The sequence below is a fragment of the Scleropages formosus genome, chromosome 1 (genome assembly GCF_900964775.1).
Source record: "Scleropages formosus chromosome 1, fSclFor1.1, whole genome shotgun sequence".
NCBI lineage: Eukaryota > Metazoa > Chordata > Actinopteri > Osteoglossiformes > Osteoglossidae > Scleropages > Scleropages formosus.
In genome coordinates, this window is record NC_041806.1 from 3,478,565 (window position 1) to 3,495,547 (window position 16,983).

The 16,983-nt window shown below is 46.0% G+C and overlaps 1 protein-coding gene across 1 annotated transcript; it reads left to right on the plus strand.

Moving 5' to 3' along the window:
* The first annotated feature begins 773 nt into the window (after positions 1–773).
* On the plus strand, positions 774–16,129 carry nploc4 (NPL4 homolog, ubiquitin recognition factor). Its single transcript, XM_018745482.2, has 17 exons — positions 774–951; positions 2,289–2,369; positions 4,647–4,756; positions 4,935–5,165; positions 5,332–5,380; positions 5,502–5,596; positions 5,832–5,955; positions 6,237–6,416; positions 7,044–7,130; positions 7,323–7,394; positions 7,582–7,708; positions 8,304–8,464; positions 9,957–10,028; positions 11,730–11,822; positions 12,298–12,414; positions 13,214–13,316; positions 14,101–16,129. The coding sequence occupies exons 1-17, from the start codon at positions 937–939 to the stop codon at positions 14,259–14,261; spliced, it is 1,878 nt and encodes a 625-aa protein (XP_018600998.1). The 5' UTR covers positions 774–936; the 3' UTR covers positions 14,262–16,129.
* Positions 16,130–16,983: the final 854 nt, after the last annotated feature.

Below are 16,983 nucleotides of genomic sequence, written 5' to 3' on the forward strand. Positions count from 1 at the left end.
GCAAGTCCATGCAAACTGATGGGAACACTGCGACTTGTAGGGATGAGGGTAAAATAGAACCGTGTACCCGCCTAATGTCGCGTGCTGGGCGTGTAGATTCTGCACAGAGCACTTCTTGTAGTTCTTATGAATATTTCTGCAGCCTTCTCAAGTGGAGGTTTTGTCTGCCTCTTAAGTTCATAACTTGTGCGTGTGCTCCATGGCTTTAATAGTATATTAAATATACTATTATATGATATATAGTTAATCACAGCAAACATCTGTAGTGCAGTACATGTGGCTTTGTTGAATTATATATATAATTTATATGTATGTATATTTCACTATTACATAAGTAATTTCAATACATTTTCATCCAGATACTGTATATGAATGTCATCAGGGATCGAAAGGAAAATTTGCAGTCTGTTAGTCATGGTGTGGGGAGAGACAAAGAATGTAATCAATAATATACAATGGTGTTATACATATTTATATTTATTTTGCAGGTACATTTGAAAGAAAGAAAGAAAGAAAGAAGTCTGTAGTACACCCTAAATTGCTGTAAGTTGCTTTGAAGAAAAGTGGCAGCTAAATGAAAGAATTATTGTTTTTGGATACATTTTAAACATTCCCTTATTTGTTTTTTTTTTGCTTTTTTGACAGTTTCTTCTTACTTTTCACTTTTAAACACAAACACAGACAGACTGTAGGAAGTGCGTCACCCACGTAAGGATCGCGGGGCGGAACGGGAATGAGGTGTCCGTGTTGCAGTCGGTGCCGCTCCAAAGGACACGAGACGCGTCTCCGCCGGAAGTATCAGTGTGTGACACCCGGTACCTGAGCTTTGATATGGAGTTTGAGTGACTCTGACAATCAGAAACAAAAACAGCACACATCGCCGTGTTTGCAGTCTGCTTCGAGGGACACGAAGGCGAAGCGCCAGTTCAATTTACCATGGCAGAGAACATAGTAAGTACCGCGTTCTCGGAAAAAACGAGGCAAATTGCCTGGCGCGCGCGTTTGTCGCGCGGCTCTGCGCTGCGGAGTGATGAGGCAGCAGAATTAGCAACCATGCTAACGAGTTTAGCAGGAGCCCCGGGCCGGGGCCTGGAGAGCCCGCAAAATAGCGGGAAATGAAGCAGACTGGCACTGAAAGCGGGCATTAAAGACCCCAAACGGGCACTGGAGTTGGGAAAGTCAGTGCCGGAATTGGGCCTGACAGAGACAGGCCGGTGGGGCGGTTCGGTTCGGACAAGAAAGGAACAGCTGACAGAACATCTTCATCATGATCATGATCATTCATGTCGTACCCTCGTTCAACTCAACTGACAGCAAGTTTTTGTAAATAAACGAGGGCTTTAAAGTCGAGACACATCCTTACGCGAGGACTTAGTATTAGACTTCACCTTCTGACTTACTCTCTCTTGGTTTAATCTGGATAACGTAGACTTAGTCAGTTTTCTCAATGTCACGTTAAGTCACACTTATTTTTCAATGTCTGTTAAGTTAATGTGTTTGGTTTGGTCCATAAAGCACTATTTTGACAGTTAACAAGTTATTTACTCATTATTTAATGTTATCTGTGTCTAAGGTGACATAATATGATGTGAGGTAATCAACTTTACACTGATTTACCCACACTGGGTAATTTTTGCTGCATCAGTCCAGGCGTAAGTACCTTAGTCAAGGGTGCGACAGCAAGAGTGGGGTTTGAATCAACAACACCCTTCAGGTTGCGAGGTTTGATCAGTATTGTTTTTGTTCATAAATTAATTTTTTTATCTGGCTTTTTGTTAGGAAATGTAAAAGACTGGTGAGGTGTGGGAACAACGTTTTTTTTCTGGACCAAGGATGAGGATGGTGGTTATTGTGTCGCGGTGGGAGACTGGCTCAGCTTATCCTTCTGTGGAGTTTGCTGTTGGGTTCCGTTACCTCGTGGATCAAACGGTCTGAAGAGTCTTCAGATAAACCCATCTGCGCGTGACAGCAACCATCTTATCTCCCCTAACAATCACAGGCGATTTTTTTGCGGTGTCGCGATGACACGGATTTTCTAGACTACTCTTTTATGGAGAGGGGTTGGCATGTTTTTCAGCATCTAGGACCAGTGTGAACTCACCTATCTGCTGTGTGTAGAGTTCTCCTTAAAGAAGCACACTGGCCCCTTAAAGTCACCATCGAGCCAGAAGTCTTTCTCTGGTGTTTGAAGTGAAATCAATCTGTTGTACATTGTGAAATACAGTGGAAGATGATGTCTTGTGAGGTCTTTATATTCTTACGTTTTTCTCCCCTTTTTGTGCTTGCAGATCGTCCGAGTGCAGTCTCCAGAGGGGATGAAGAAGATCCTCTCCACCAAACGTGAAACGGCAGCTGCCTTCCTGAAGAAGGTATAAACCTCATCTGGGGTGCATTCATTCTTACAGTCAGTGGCTCTGGATGGGTTTCCCTGCCGGGACAAGGGCTCCACTCCACGTTTGTGTCTGAGCAGAACGTACATTTGCGCTCGTTGTGTTTGTTATAGTGCCTTCGACAGGTGCTCAAAATAATCTTTTCTTCCAGCTCTTTGTGATGAGGAGACCCAGAGACACACTGACCCGTGTTCCATTGGGTTGTGCAATGTCAGACTTCCCCTCACCCTCGTTTTTCACAGTGACACTCACAATTGACCAGGTGCCTACAGGACTGCTGGGGTATTTGGGTGAACAGCACTGTTCTCCAAATTTAACACCACCTGAGTAAACCTGGGGTCCTTAAAATGAAAATGTTCATAATCAACTCGCAGCACACACACACTGCAGGGAGGCACGCACCTCTTTTACCTTTTCCAAAGTATTTTGGTTTTAAGGCACAGATATAAGAACTACGTACGTAACTGTAATTTGTTATAATATTTGACGCACCCTGGATGTTCCTTCCAGTGCCATGAAGGGAATTTGTGGGAGTCCCACAGATGCGTAACCAGGACCTCCTTTACCACCAGCAGCTCTACAGCCTGTCTGTGTGCTGAGTGCTAATTTATTTATGAAGCTCTGCCAGGAATCTGAGCCCATCTGTAGGGTTTGCTGGGGGTGGGGATTGGTGTGTGCGTAGTCTCTTTGAACACTGTCTGCACTGAGGTTTGATCTTTAAACCCAAGGGAGAGCTGTGCTGCTGAATTTGTAATTCAGTGTGACTTTCCTTGTCGTTTCTCACCTGCAGCAGTGCTGTGTGTGTTGTGGAAGGGGATGTTAGCATCTTCTGCAGGGGTGTGTCTGCCTCGAGAGCCTGATGCAGCCCATGCATTTGTGCCACAAGACCTTGTTTTTCTTAAAGGAACACGATCTGCATCTAGTTTTGTATATTAATTTCAAATATCATGTATTTCACTGGTGTCTCGAACATGGAGATCAGAGAAGCATAACGGCTCTTGGCACAGTTGGTACGTATGTGTCTTGGTTTACATGTGAACATGTATTTTCATTGTTTACCTCCCTCTGGAAAAGAGTAAATGAATTAGCATAATGAAAGTATAGCAGTGCAGCAGGAGGGCCCTAGCAGGATGAGGATATGAACATAAGAAGTGAAGGGCATGTTTGCATCTCCAAGCCCCCCCTTCACTTCTCCCCAAGTGGAAGCCATGAGTCACAGAAGCAGAGCTGTTGCTGAGACCTTTGTTGTAAAGTCTAGTCCCAACTGCAGACACAATTACTTAACTAATTAGTTTGCAGCTAATGTTATTGTAATATGTTCTTGGATCTGGACGTTAGACCAGAAGTTTAGAGGTGCACATTTCCAAGTGGGAAATGACTGCTTGAATAGTTTGACTAATTTACTCAAGCGTGAATGTCACTGTGGAAAAGGCCTCCAGACCGAATGGGTAGTTAATCCAATCTGAAATTCAATAAGTGGCCATCACAGCTTTCGGTGAGCATTAATGAAATCTGCCCCCTCCTGACACACCAGATGGCGTTGGTCTCACTTTTCTCAGAGTGCGGTGTGGATTTTTTCTGCTGTGCTGACTTGTCACAATGACCTTTTGGAGCCTTTTCTTTCATTGACCAGTGCAGATTTCCTCTCGTGGTCGATATAAACATTGCGCAGCTTTGGGTTGCTGTTCACACTTGTGCGTTTGGCCAGCGGCGGTGGAGGAGCAGGCCTCTAGGGGTGTGCATTTGGACTCCAGCCTGTTTTTCAATGTGCAGTGACTACACATTCTTCTCTGTCGTCATGTATTTGGTAGATGGTTTTCCATGCTGTGCTCCCCCACCCTTTTTCTGCTTCCAGATATAGTTTTTTGGGCACTCAATGACAAATTGCTTTTCGTTGCTCTTTGCCACCCAGTCCCTCTGGTTTGCCTATTGAACTGTAATGGAGAGCATGATCGTGCAGGCACTTTTCTCAGTGGCATTCCTCCATACTCCATTGATCATTGTTTGCTGGCTAGACATGAATTTTTGAAGATAAAAATATTTCCTGCTTTTTTTAATTGCAATTTCTTCAGCAACTTATGTTCTGAAATTTCCATATTGTGTATAAAATGTGACCTGTGTTTAAGCTTTTATTGACTTTGTAAATAAGAAACCTGAACGTGACCAGAAGCTGTTTATGGGATGAATAGGTCAGTAGTCAGCATTGAATAAGAGGTCTAAGTCCCTCCCGTACCCCACCTCATCTCTCTCTGACAGGTGGCGAAGGAATTTGGCTTCAACTCAAACGGCTTCTCTGTGTACCTGAACCGGAACAAGACTGGAGAGATCCTGTCCCAGAACAAGGCCCTCAGCCTTCTCAAAATCAAGTGAGTGTGTTTGGACCTCACCAGGGGTTCACTGCTTTCTCAGCTTTTATCTTCTGTGTATTCTGATTTGAATTTATTCATAATAGAAATAGGAATCTGTTCTTTGCAAAGCACACATCTCTGTGTCATCCAAAGCCTTGGTTCATATATGTGCTCTTTCTCTCATCCTTTCATGCAGACATGGAGACATGCTCTTCCTTTACCCCTCTGGCACCCCTGGGTCGATGGGCGAGGTCATGGATGTGGCCTCCTCGAGCTCCTCATCATCGCTACCTTCCTCTGCTTCCTCATCCTCCTCCTCCTCGTCATTATCACGCTCCCAGTCTGCACCCCAGATTCTCGAAGATGAAATCGACCAGTACCTGGCCAAGCAGGACGGCAAGATCTATCGTAACAGAGACCCACAGCTGTGAGATATATTTTTTTTTCTTCCCATTCCTCGGGTGCCAATGCCTTGTGTCGGGGGATCGGTAAATATGGTCAGAGGTGATGGAGGAGTGGCCTAAAGTAGATTCAATAGCGAAGACATGGCAATCTTGCTAAATACACATTGTCAAATCTTTGGCCTTCGGCAGGTGTCGACACGGGCCAATGGGGAAGTGTGTGCACTGCGTTCCTCTGGAGGTGAGTTTCTTTTGTTATCTTTAAATGGTCTTCCCTCCATGGGTGTCACCCCAGAGATCTGTGAAGTGCTGCCTCCTGTCGCAAAGGTTGATGAACTGCTCTTGTCCGTGTTCTGTGTCAGCCGTTTGACGAGGATTACCTGAACCACCTGGACCCCCCTGTCAAGCACATGTCATTCCACGCGTACATCCGCAAGCTGACGGGAGGTGCCGACAAGTGAGTGTGTGTGAGAGTGAGAGTTGTGCACTTTATATTGTTATCCCTGTAACACTCAGGGCTGAAGGTCACCTCTTCTTGTATATGCATTATTACCAAACTAAAGGTAAATTTGTTGTGATTAACGATAATTGATATTTAGGAACAATATAGATGTGTGGGTGACACTTCTACATTTGTAGGCAGCTGTAGGATATGTTTATGCATTATGTGACCTGTCTCCTGCTACATTCAGAGGAAAGTTTGTTGCCTTGGAGAACATCAGCTGTAAGATCAGGTCGGGCTGCGAGGGCCACCCCCCTTGGCCAGAGGGTATCTGCACCAAGTGCCAGCCCAGTGCGATCACACTCAACCGACAGGTAGGCACGGAGGAATTAATGCCACCAGCACCCAAGTTCACGTTTTCTCCTGACGCACACCAACCAAAGTCATGGAGAACCTGTTCTTGTCTTTTTCCAGGGCCTGTGCTAGATTTTCAGCTCTCTCTGGAAAATTAACTCTTTTGAAGTTCAGAAGTACTCTGAAATATTTTCTGTTTGGAAAATCACATGCAGTTCAATGCACAAAGTTCATATGTGGGATGGGGGTTATTTCCAAAATGTAACAAAAATAATTTCCACCTGTTGCCTCCCCCCAATAGAAATACAGGCACGTGGACAACATCATGTTTGAGAACCACACCATTGCAGATCGCTTTCTGGACTTCTGGAGAAAGACAGGGAACCAGCGCATGGGCTACCTGTACGGCAGGTACACAGAGCACAAGGACATCCCGCTGGGAATCCGGGCTGAGGTGGCTGCCATCTATGAGCCCCCGCAGGTGAGCAAGGGGTTTCTCAGGAGCTCTGTCTTTCCCCTCCTGCCAAGGCACAGTTGGCCATTTGGACATTTGTGCAGCCTTGAAAGGTGTAGTGACCGTGTCTTCCACTAGGTGGCGCTAGTCTTTCAGATTGACAGTCATTTAGTTGCTAAGAATATTTTCTTCTGTAGTTGCATGTGAGCAAATGCCCATGTAATGTGTGCTGCTTACTGAAAGTAGTGATACAGTCCATTAAAGCAATTGGCCTGCTGGCGTAGAAGTATATTTTATCCACCCTGTGGCGCCAGCATAATTATGGTTTATATTTGCATTTTTCTTCTTTTGCTTATGTTATCCAGTTGGAGTAGGTTATGAATTGTTGGCATTGCATTGCATCATTTTAGTTTTTTAATGAATGATCTTATCCAAAGCCACAGGCCTACTTTCCAACTTTACATGTAACCGTTCACAGAGCTGAATGTTTTTTACTGAAGCAATTCAAAGTAGTTAAGTTGATGTAGGGTACGGGAGCCCCCCGCTTCCCCCTCCCCTTCTTGAACACACAGCCTTCACTCCCATTCCTTAACCATCTTGTTGCCTGCTGTCCTTCTCTCTCTGCTGTTAACTGTGCGTTGGGTTTTCCTGCAGATCGGAACGCAGAACAGCTTGGAGCTGTTGGATGACCCCAGAGCTGCAGCGGTGGAGGAGATTGCAGCCAAGCTGGGCCTTCGTAAGGTGGGTGTGCACGTCTGTCTCGGGGGGGGGGGGGGGTACTGGGCAGGGGGACCAGAAAGGTATTGGACTTTTTTGACACGGCTACGCCCACAGGGTGTTAACAGATTCCATATGCTCAGCCCAGTAGTACCATGAGTGGTTTCAGACCCTCCTAAGAGTCATGTGAACATGCGCACTTCCTGTGTCTCTCAGGTTGGCTGGATTTTCACCGACTTGCTGTCAGAGGACACCCGAATAGGCACGGTGCGCTACACCAGGAACAAGGTGAGACCGCTGTGGCAGCCACTGAAACAAATCTGTCACTTCCTCTCTGGGTTTGTCTTGAATCACTGCTGTGTAGTTTTTCCATATTGGTGTTGATGTGGTGTTGAAGACGGGTTGATGGAAAGTTGTGGTTTTAATTTTGTTTTGTCTGCGGTTCCACCCGCCCGGTGCCCACTTCCTTGTCCAGGACACGTACTTCCTGAGCGCTGAGGAGTGCATCACTGCAGGAGACTTCCAGAACCGACACCCGAACCCCTGCCGCCTGTCACCCGACGGTCACTTTGGTTCTAAGTTCGTCACCGTGGTAGCGACAGGTACATCACCTGAAGTTTCCATTCAACGTGGCTGAGAACACTCCTCTCCCACAACCCCCACCATACTCCCACAAAGTACCCACCAGCCAATCCACTCTACTCAAATGCCGCCTCAGCAGTTTTTTGACAGCTCATCAGACATGTTTCCGCAAAGATTGTGGTTATGGAGCTTGGACTGGAGGCTGCCGGGCCTCTTTGCTTGCGTTGGCTCTGATTCGGAGTGGTAGGACAGCATGGAACATTAGGTATTCTTCAACCACAAGTGCTGATTTTTTTTTTTTTGCATGCTTTTCATTTTTTTAAGCTGTAAATGCTCACCCACAAAGTCACACAAGCTCTGAGCCAGTCTGATCTCTCTTTAACTGGAAGAAATGGGCTTTACCATGGCATACATTTCTGTTACCCCGGGCAGCCAAGCTATTTACCCTAGTTGCTGTAGCAGAGTCTCTGGACCATTTGCATAGTTCATTTGCTCTGCAGATCAAAAGCATCTTAACATACCATATAACACTTAAACACTTCAGTCCAATTGAGTGTTTTCTGCATGTACATTGAGCCCAACTGTCCCTCATTGCCAATTCTCTGCTCTTCACAGGTGGCCCTGACAACCAGGTGCACTTTGAGGGCTACCAGGTATCCAACCAGTGCATGGCGCTGGTGCGGGACGAGTGCCTGCTGCCCTGCCGAGACGCTCCAGAACTGGGCTATGCCAAGGAGTCCACCACGGAGCAGTATGTGCCCGACGTCTTTTACAAGGTATGCAAGCAGTCTGCCAAGGCCATGTCCCTCCGGTGTCCTGTGTCAAACACACAGCACACACACTGGGGATGTTAAGTAATAGCTTATAGTGAATAGTGTAATCTCCTTCACAGCATTTAAAAATTCACTTTCAGAGGCCGATCAAAAAGCCAAGTGCTATATATCACTGTGAATTTTCTCATGAACATGTGGCTGGCAGTACATGTGTTATAAGTGATGACAAAAACCAAGAGTTGCTGCTCTGACCAAGGCTGCCTGTATACATACGCATGTGTACACAGTGAAATTTGTGCGCTCCAGTCCGAACTTGTCTCTGCTCTCTACATGTTTGGAGCCTGACAGCTTTTTGGACTTCACCTGACAGAACATTAGTTACATTAACAGTCATGCTTACACAGCTGTAAGTCCTCCAAAGCGATGTACAGATCACAGTAAACCAAAGTGCATCAATAAGAGACAGAACTGGGGTGCAGTGTTGGTGCTGCAGCAAACAAAATGCAGCAGTTTTGGTTCAGTGTTGGACTTTTTCTGGCCTGCAGCACTGTTACCCACTCATTCATCGCACACACAATTCAAATGTTACATGTTTCTCACTGACACAGGAACAGTGTGAAGGAGTGTGAGCATGCTAGAGAAATTATACCCCTTGCCAGTCCTCCTAAAGCCCCTGTCTTGCCCTTTATCTGTGTGCACTTGAACACCAGGGCTTGTTGGTACCTTGAACAATGAACGAACCCATACAGGTGCCGTTCTATTTACAATGGGGTTTCACTCCGACGACTTCGTCATGTTAGCCAAAAATCCCCTTGTACTGTATTATACGATCCTTAAGGATATATAAATTGCTGAACTGGGGCGGCACGGTGGCACAGCAAGTTGCGCTGCTGTCTCACAGTGCCTGGGTGGTGCGAGAGGACATGGGTTCGATCCCTGCTCAGTCTGTGTGGAGTTTGCATGTTCTCCTTGTGTCTGTGTGGGTTTCCACCCGGTGCTCTGGTTTCCTCCCACAGTCCAAAGACATGCTGTTCAGGTTCCCTCATAGTGCATGAGTGACAGAGTGTGTTCCACTGATGTATGGATGAGTGACCCAGTGTAAGCAGTGTATCTAGCAGTGTAAGTCACCTTGGTGAATAAGGTATGTGGGCTGATAACACTACATAGAGTTCGTTGGAAGTCGCTTTGGAGAAAATAAAAGCGACATTTTTTTTAAGAACTGAATCCCAGACGATGACAGATATGGTGTGTTGCAGCAGTGCAGCCATCTGATATTATTGTACAGCAGATGGGGCGGTTGTTATTAGATATTAATAACCCAGCTTCAGGATTGCAAAATAATGTATGATTGGGACCACCTATAAGTCTGGCTGGATGTAAGTTGCTTATTTTGTAACTTAAGAACCACCTGTATTAGGAAATGTGCAGACAGTAACGTGCTGTTTTTTTTTTTTTTTTTTTTTTTTTTTTTTTCTGTGCTGTTTGCCGTTCACAGGACAAAGATAAATTTGGCAACGATATCACACACCTGGCTCGGCCGCTGCCTGTGGAGTACCTCATCATAGATGTAAGTGTCCTAACCAGCTGCCTGATGGGGCCTCTTCTATACCCAGTTTGTAAAACAATGGCGTTTGTACACATTAGATGTATTTTTAGTGCACAGTAACATCTGGAGGGTGTTCGTCAGGCCTCGTGTGCTGGTGGAACTCAGTACTGGGCATACAGTGAGCTTTTTCTTGGGAAGGGGGGGTCTCCACTTAGCCAGGCGCCACTGCTAATTAAAACTGAGAACGAAACAAGCAAAAATGAGCAGTTGTTTAAAATTTGGCCCTGCACGCATCATGGTTGCTACATTTTTCTGCAGCAATTTTACATATGAAGGTGTATATTGTTTTGTTGAAATAAGGCACAATAATATTCCAAGGAATGTAATAATTAGTTCATTCAGCAAGATAAATCCTGATGAAAGGAAAAGATAATCTCTGTTTGGTTGTCTTTGCTCTGGTTAGCTGTGCAATGTTTCTACTTGTTCCAGCTGTTGCCCATAAATAGTCTGTAGTCAACAAATGGTTTATATAAAACACTGAAACGTGCATAGAGCAGCAATGTGTGAGAAATTATGTCCTTGTTGTAAAAAAATTTTATTTTTGCTATACACTGTTTTCATCTTCATCCCTTCTGGTAAATATTTATATGGCTATATTTAGATGAGTGGCAGTCATGTAAAAACTGAGTCACAGTTCCCTTGATGGTCGTGGTGGAGGTGATGTCAGCCCTGTGTTGACTCACTCCATGGATACATGTTGGACCATGTCTTTTTAACATCTTCCCTGAATTTTTAACAGGTTTCCTTACACATTCTTGCTTATAATTAGAAACACACTCTGCTTGCTGTGTTTAATTTCATTGGTGTGTTTGTATTTTGATGACATTCTGAATGACAGGTTGGCCTGTGGTGGCTGTGGATGCCAGTTGTTCTGGCTTTTTTCTATTTCTGCGGTTTCATTTTGATGTTGTGAATTTGTTTTTTGTCCTGGCTGTGAGGATCAGGTCAGGAATGGGTAAAGAGGTGTCATCTGAACCGCTTTGTGGTGAAATGGTTAATCTCAGCTGAAATGATAAAAATTTTTTTTTTTTTTTTTTTTTTTTTTTTTGAGTTTTGTTGTCTTTATTTTAACTGCATGGTTGATGTAATTGTTCATTACAATGGAACAACTACTATGTGCAGCTTATTTAGAGAGCTGATGAATTTGTCCTATAATAAATTAGGTTAATTCCCTTGCTCAGTGGTACAACAAATGCTCCCTTCCTGTGAATTGAACTCACCACCTTCTAATCGCACATCTAGGAAATGTCAGCCCGCTAGAGCCCGGTCAAGAACCGGTATACGGTTTAACGACGTGTTTCCATAAAGACACTCTTTACATGCGGTTTGTCCGATAGTTACACAACTGGTGGTTAACCGCGTCCATTCCTTGGGCAAATCGAACTCTGCATATCGATATTAAATGTCTGAAAGTTTAAACTGTAATGCTGTGTGAACAGCTGCTTTTCTGGACAAATGTGAAGAACCCTGAGAGACTTCACCAACTCGGCTCACTTTCCAGATATACCGTGTTGCAATGACATTTGTGCTTCTATGTTTCTGTTGTCTGGAGCGGTGCGGTAAGTTCGTTCAGCACGGAGTAACTGTGTAACAGTCTCTAGACACCGCAGAGAAACAGGCACCGTGTGTTATCATTGATTTGACATGTGTCTTTCTATCCAGATCCCCACTACCTTCCCTAAAGATCCCGTGTACACATTCTCCTCGACGCAGCGTTTCCCCATCGAGAACCGCGACGTCCTTGGAGAAACACAGGTGAGGAAGGAGTTGAAACCCAAGGACAGACCTTCGGTTGATCCGCATGTCCGATTCCCTTATCTGTACTGTGGGCTCCAGAAATATACACGGTAAATACGTGTTCTGTGCTGAGGCGACCACCCAGAAACCTTACTGGACTTCCTAATGGAGATGAAAAAGCGTACAGCTCCCGTCAGATAAATATTGTGATGCATTGAAGGCTTTTGTTTGTCAGTTACAGCCAGTGTCCATGATGAACCAAATTGCATGGTTCCTGCAGTTGCAATGCAGCTCCATCTCATGTGTCACATTTGAACTTTGGCTTGATATGTACACTTTCCTTCAAGCAGAAGTGGGCATGTTGGGAAAGTTTTCCTGCTTCATCAGCACCATATGGCTGACAAGGTCGTTTAAAATATTGTTGTAAGTGGCATTTTATGTAAAGTGTGCAGGCTAGGCACTAAATACTTGGTATTTTCTCCTCTTTGTGTAGGACTTTCACAGCTTGGCCACATACCTGTCCCAGAGCTCCTCCGCTTCCTTCTTGGACGTTGTCTCGGACTTCCACCTGTTGCTGTTCCTGGTCACCAATGAGGTCTTGCCCCTGGGGGTGAGTCAGCCAACCTGCCCAACCACGTGTGACTGACTGTGTGAGCGAGCTGTGCTACTTGGGCACAGTGGTACACAAGGGCTCCCATGTGCACCCTTTCCAAGGGCTTGCTGGAGAGTCAACAAATGTCCTCTTCCTCCAATCCGTGGCCTTTTCTCTGTCTCCCGTGGTTTCCTCGTCGGGGCTTTTGTGGCGTCTTATGTAAACAAGGCTGATCTCACTCTGTGGATGACATCACAGGCCTCTCGCTCTTGACATAATTAGCGTCTCCGGTGGTTGAGGGCTTGTGGCCTGAGGGTTGGACAAGGTTGGGGGTTTGGAGGAGAGGCCGCACCATATAAACTTGAGGGTAGAGGGAAGTGAGGAGACTCTGCTTCCGGATCCTTCATCGCTGGCAGCTGGCAAGCGGGTGTGGTTGCGCTTTCCTGCCAGCGCAGGCCCTTTGCCTCAGAGGAGAAGGGTGGTAAGAGGGGGAGTTTGTGGGGCGGTGGGGGCTGTGATGGATCATTACTGTTTTTGTTGGCACACTTGGATAGTTTGAGCAGGCCCATTGTACCGGTGAACAGGGTCTGCCTGGAGAGCAAGGGACAGACCCCTCCCTTGCCCTGCAGGCAGCTGGCATGCTTAGCACAAGGTTCCATCATGGTCGGAAATGCCCCGCAGCCAGGCCTACACTGATGTCCTTGCCTTAGTCTCCCCATGTACCTCTTGTCTCTGTCACACTGTTTGGCTTGTGTCCCCTCCATGTGATGGTCTTATCGTAACTTATCTCCATCCACCACCACCCCCACATACACAGGACAGTATGGGGCTGCTCCTGGATGCAGTGAAGACCTCCAATGAGGAGCTAGCGCAGACCTGGAGGAAGTCGGAGCAGTGGGCCACCATTGAGCAGCTGTGTAGTGAGTACCCCTGGGGGGGCAGGAGCGGGGTCAGCGGGAGCTCTGGGAGTGCCAGACTTGTGTGGGAAGTTTCCGTGATGACAAGAACACGATAGGCAGTGTTTTCATCGCCACATCCAATTTTCTTTTTAAATTGGAACATAACTGGGTCATGGCAACATGGAGCCATATTCAGCACATGAGCAAACACAAATACATGCAGCTACTCTTAAATGCAGCACCAGGGCCTAATTCTACCTTATTTAGTGGGTGTTGGTTTGATTTTTCATCTTTTCAAATTCTGAAAAGGTGAGCAGTTTTTCACAAATCCATCTTAGGTATCTAGGTGAGTTGTTAAGTTTCATCAGAAGAAAGTCACTCTTGAGTCAACTGCACATTTGGGGAGGGATTTCAGCTGTGGACCATGACAATAGGAAAAGTTTCTTGCAAAGAGTAGGAATAGTCAAGGTACGTTCAATAACTTAATGGAAAGTAGAGATTGGGTGATGATTGAACAGGACCAGACGAATTAAACTTTTTATCGAAATTATGAATAGTTGAATTCCACCAGTTTCGGTAGGTTTGTGTCCTGTTATACTGAGAACTGACTGTACATCACTTGTGTATTTTTACTCACTAAAATTTATTAAGGTTTCTTAGTCAGCAGCATCATCCTGTATGTATGCTAATGTCCACGTGTTTCAGTATTCCTTTCACCTAGACAACCTCCAGGTTTGACCTGCTTTGTCTTTGTTTTTTTTCTAGGTAAAGCATTCACTGTCAATGTTTTCTGACTCCTCTGCAGGCACAGTGGGTGGGCAGCCTGCGGGTTCTCACGACTACGGGGCCATGAGCGGCCCCTCGCTCCCTCCCTCGTCGTCAGCCATGTGGTCCTGCCAGCACTGCACCTTCATGAATCAGCCGGGCACGGAGCTCTGCGAGATGTGCAGCCTGCCTCGCAGTTAAATCCCGCCTCTATCTCTTCTAGCCACACCCCCATCATCCAGGAGGTAACAGGTCAGGGGTCATGTGGAAAGAAAGGACCCAGCCCGTCACCAACTCTCATTGCTCCGGGACCAGCTGCAACATTGTGTTTCCTTTACTCCCTCCCCCAACCTTTGATCCCCCTCATGTCCCTACAGGCTGCCTTTATGAAGGGAAACACAGTGGGCTTTTCCGGCACCAAGCAGCTGATCCCGTCTCTCAATGATGTCACAGTGCAGGTTGATTACCATAGTAACCGTCAGTCTCACCTCTTGCCACCTCTCTGTACTGCAAGACAAATTGCTCGCAGGTCCCTCCTCTCCCCAACCTCTCAGGCTTGAAGTCTGTTGTGTGAACAAACACACACAAATGAACGAATGAATGAATCTATTAACTAGTTACAAATGATGCATTTTTGTCATCATTTTCTTTTTCAGTTGTAGTTGTATATATGAAGACTTTTTTTTTTCTCCCCCCCGTTTCTGAAGAATTGGCCTCAGTTGAGAAGCTCTTAGTTCTGAGATGGTGTTTGGATGAAGATTTAATTGCTCTCCCACCCTTTGTCTCGCCGTGTTCTCCCTCCCCAATCACATCGCCCCCTCTGTGTCTTTAACCACCTTTGGGCACCAGGTGGAGATGCTGCTGTTTGCTGACATGTAGCAGGTATCTGCCTCCTCTTGTAGCACAGCAACGCAGCACCTCAACCTGGGTCCTGCGGCTACAGAAACTCCCAGCATCCCTCGCTCCATTGAGACCACCAGGACTGTTTCCACCACAGAACCAAAACAGGAATTGATGGTTCCCATATTTGCCGACCAATTCCAGTCTTTTCATGGGTGACGGCACCGTCTTTGGCTTGTCGAGATACTCGTCAACAACCCGATGTTTCACAGGAATTTCGTGGAAAAAGGCAGCTCTGCCAGCATCTTTCCATTGTATCACTTCCTGTAGGCGTTGCGCACGTTGCCCAGGCTGTTCATTTTCCTCTAATTGCAATGGTGTGCGATCGGGGCCTTTGTGGTAATACTCCAGTGTTTGCGCTTGGGGGTTTTTTCCTGGTTTGGCTCGGCACTCTGCTTTCCAGTGCAGCCACAGTTGGTTTTTGCTTGCAGTTCTCATTTGCGGTGGCACCACTGACCTCCCAGGGTTCTAGTCCCTTTCCTGTTTTCACTGCAGAACCCCTGTGCATCAGGGCTGCCTCATATGGAGAGCATCGTGGGATGGCAGCACTAGGTGTGTTCTTGCCCCAACTCAGCATGTGCCGTACAGCCTGTGAGCCCCTGTTTGCTGCCACTCGTGTCCCAAGGACCTTCCGTGTATCCTGTTGTCTCCTTCACTCCTTGTCTCACGGTGGAACCAGTCCAAACATGTCTTTGAAAAATGCGTAAAGAATCGCTCCCCCTGTCTTTCATTTACTGCACCTGATCTGCATTCTGGAGGAGACGCAGGTGGTGTCTTCTCTTCAAAGACTTTTGCTGAAGTTCTCTTAGGGATTGGGTCAAGGGTGGAAGTCAAGAATGAGACTCTTTTCAAACAATGGGTTTAGTTCTAAAAAGGATTATTTCCTCATTGGTCCAATATGTTGGACACCTGCAAAGGCAGCAGGATGGAAGGAGACGCGGAGGGAGTGTGTAGTGAGGTGGGGGAGGACAGATGGAGACAGCAAGGGTGGTGCAGTTTGCTGTGTACTGCTTTCCCCCTCCACACTTGTACTGTAAAGTGGAGGGGAACAAAAACTCATTCCAGATTTAAAAAAAAAAAAGTATTTAAAACGTTGTTCACTGCACAGTTTTCATAAAGAACTTTCTGCTTTTTCAACATGCCCAATAAACATTGAGTTTGAACAGAAAGATGTACAAATGTGTCTATTTCCTTCCAGTTGGGTGTGTTATAACAACAGGTGTGTAAAGTAGGTTCATCTAAGATGGGGCGTCGGTCACGAGAAGAGACAACACAGACACACTCACAACTTCAGAACCCATTTCTACAGCAGGGCAATTTTTACCGTATCAATTCAGGTTTAGTACCTCGTTCAAGGGTATGACAGCCTGAGCAGGGGTTTGAATCAAGGTCCTATGAGTCAAAGGTGATGGCTCTAACTACTGTACCACTTGCTGTCCTGTATGAAGAGAACATATGAAAACCCCCAAGAAGCAGCAGTGCTGGTGAGAGGCGACAACAGCACATGCCTGTAGCTACTTCTCTAAGCAATGGCCTCTAAATGTGGTTCTTGTTAACATGTTAGGAAACAGCACTCAATACTGAGCTAGCCATCCAACGCTGGTTTTTGAAGCGCCTTGGTTGTTTTCAGCCGGTCTTTAATATTAAATTAGTGGAGCCAAAAGATGCCTCATGGCATAAGACCGATGATTATAGCGTTTGCCTTGAGTTTTGACATGACTTCACCACCTAAGTATTCCCACACTTTCTACTCCTGCCATAGTTTATGTCTGGTTCCAATGTTGCGCTCCTGGAGAACTTGAATTTCCAGTCAATGGTCCCTTCTCTCTTCGGATGACGAGGTTCTTTCCCCAGGCATGGGATACGTTCCTCTTGGGACCTTGGAAACGGGGAAATGGGCACCGGATTCCACAGTAAATGAACTTCAGAAACAAATGTGATTTTAGTGTGTTTCTCTCAAATTACTATTGGCTAGTTTTGTTCTTCGACCTTAAGACCGCTGGCGTTTCCAACCTGATCTGCT

Excerpts from the sequence above, each read along its gene's own strand:
- nploc4 (XM_018745482.2), top strand. Across the intron at positions 5,597-5,831 it reads CTGACGGGAGGTGCCGACAA|AGGAAAGTTTGTTGCCTTGG; the intron begins GTGAGTGTGTGT and ends TGCTACATTCAG. Across the intron at positions 7,131-7,322 it reads CCAAGCTGGGCCTTCGTAAG|GTTGGCTGGATTTTCACCGA; the intron begins GTGGGTGTGCAC and ends TGTGTCTCTCAG.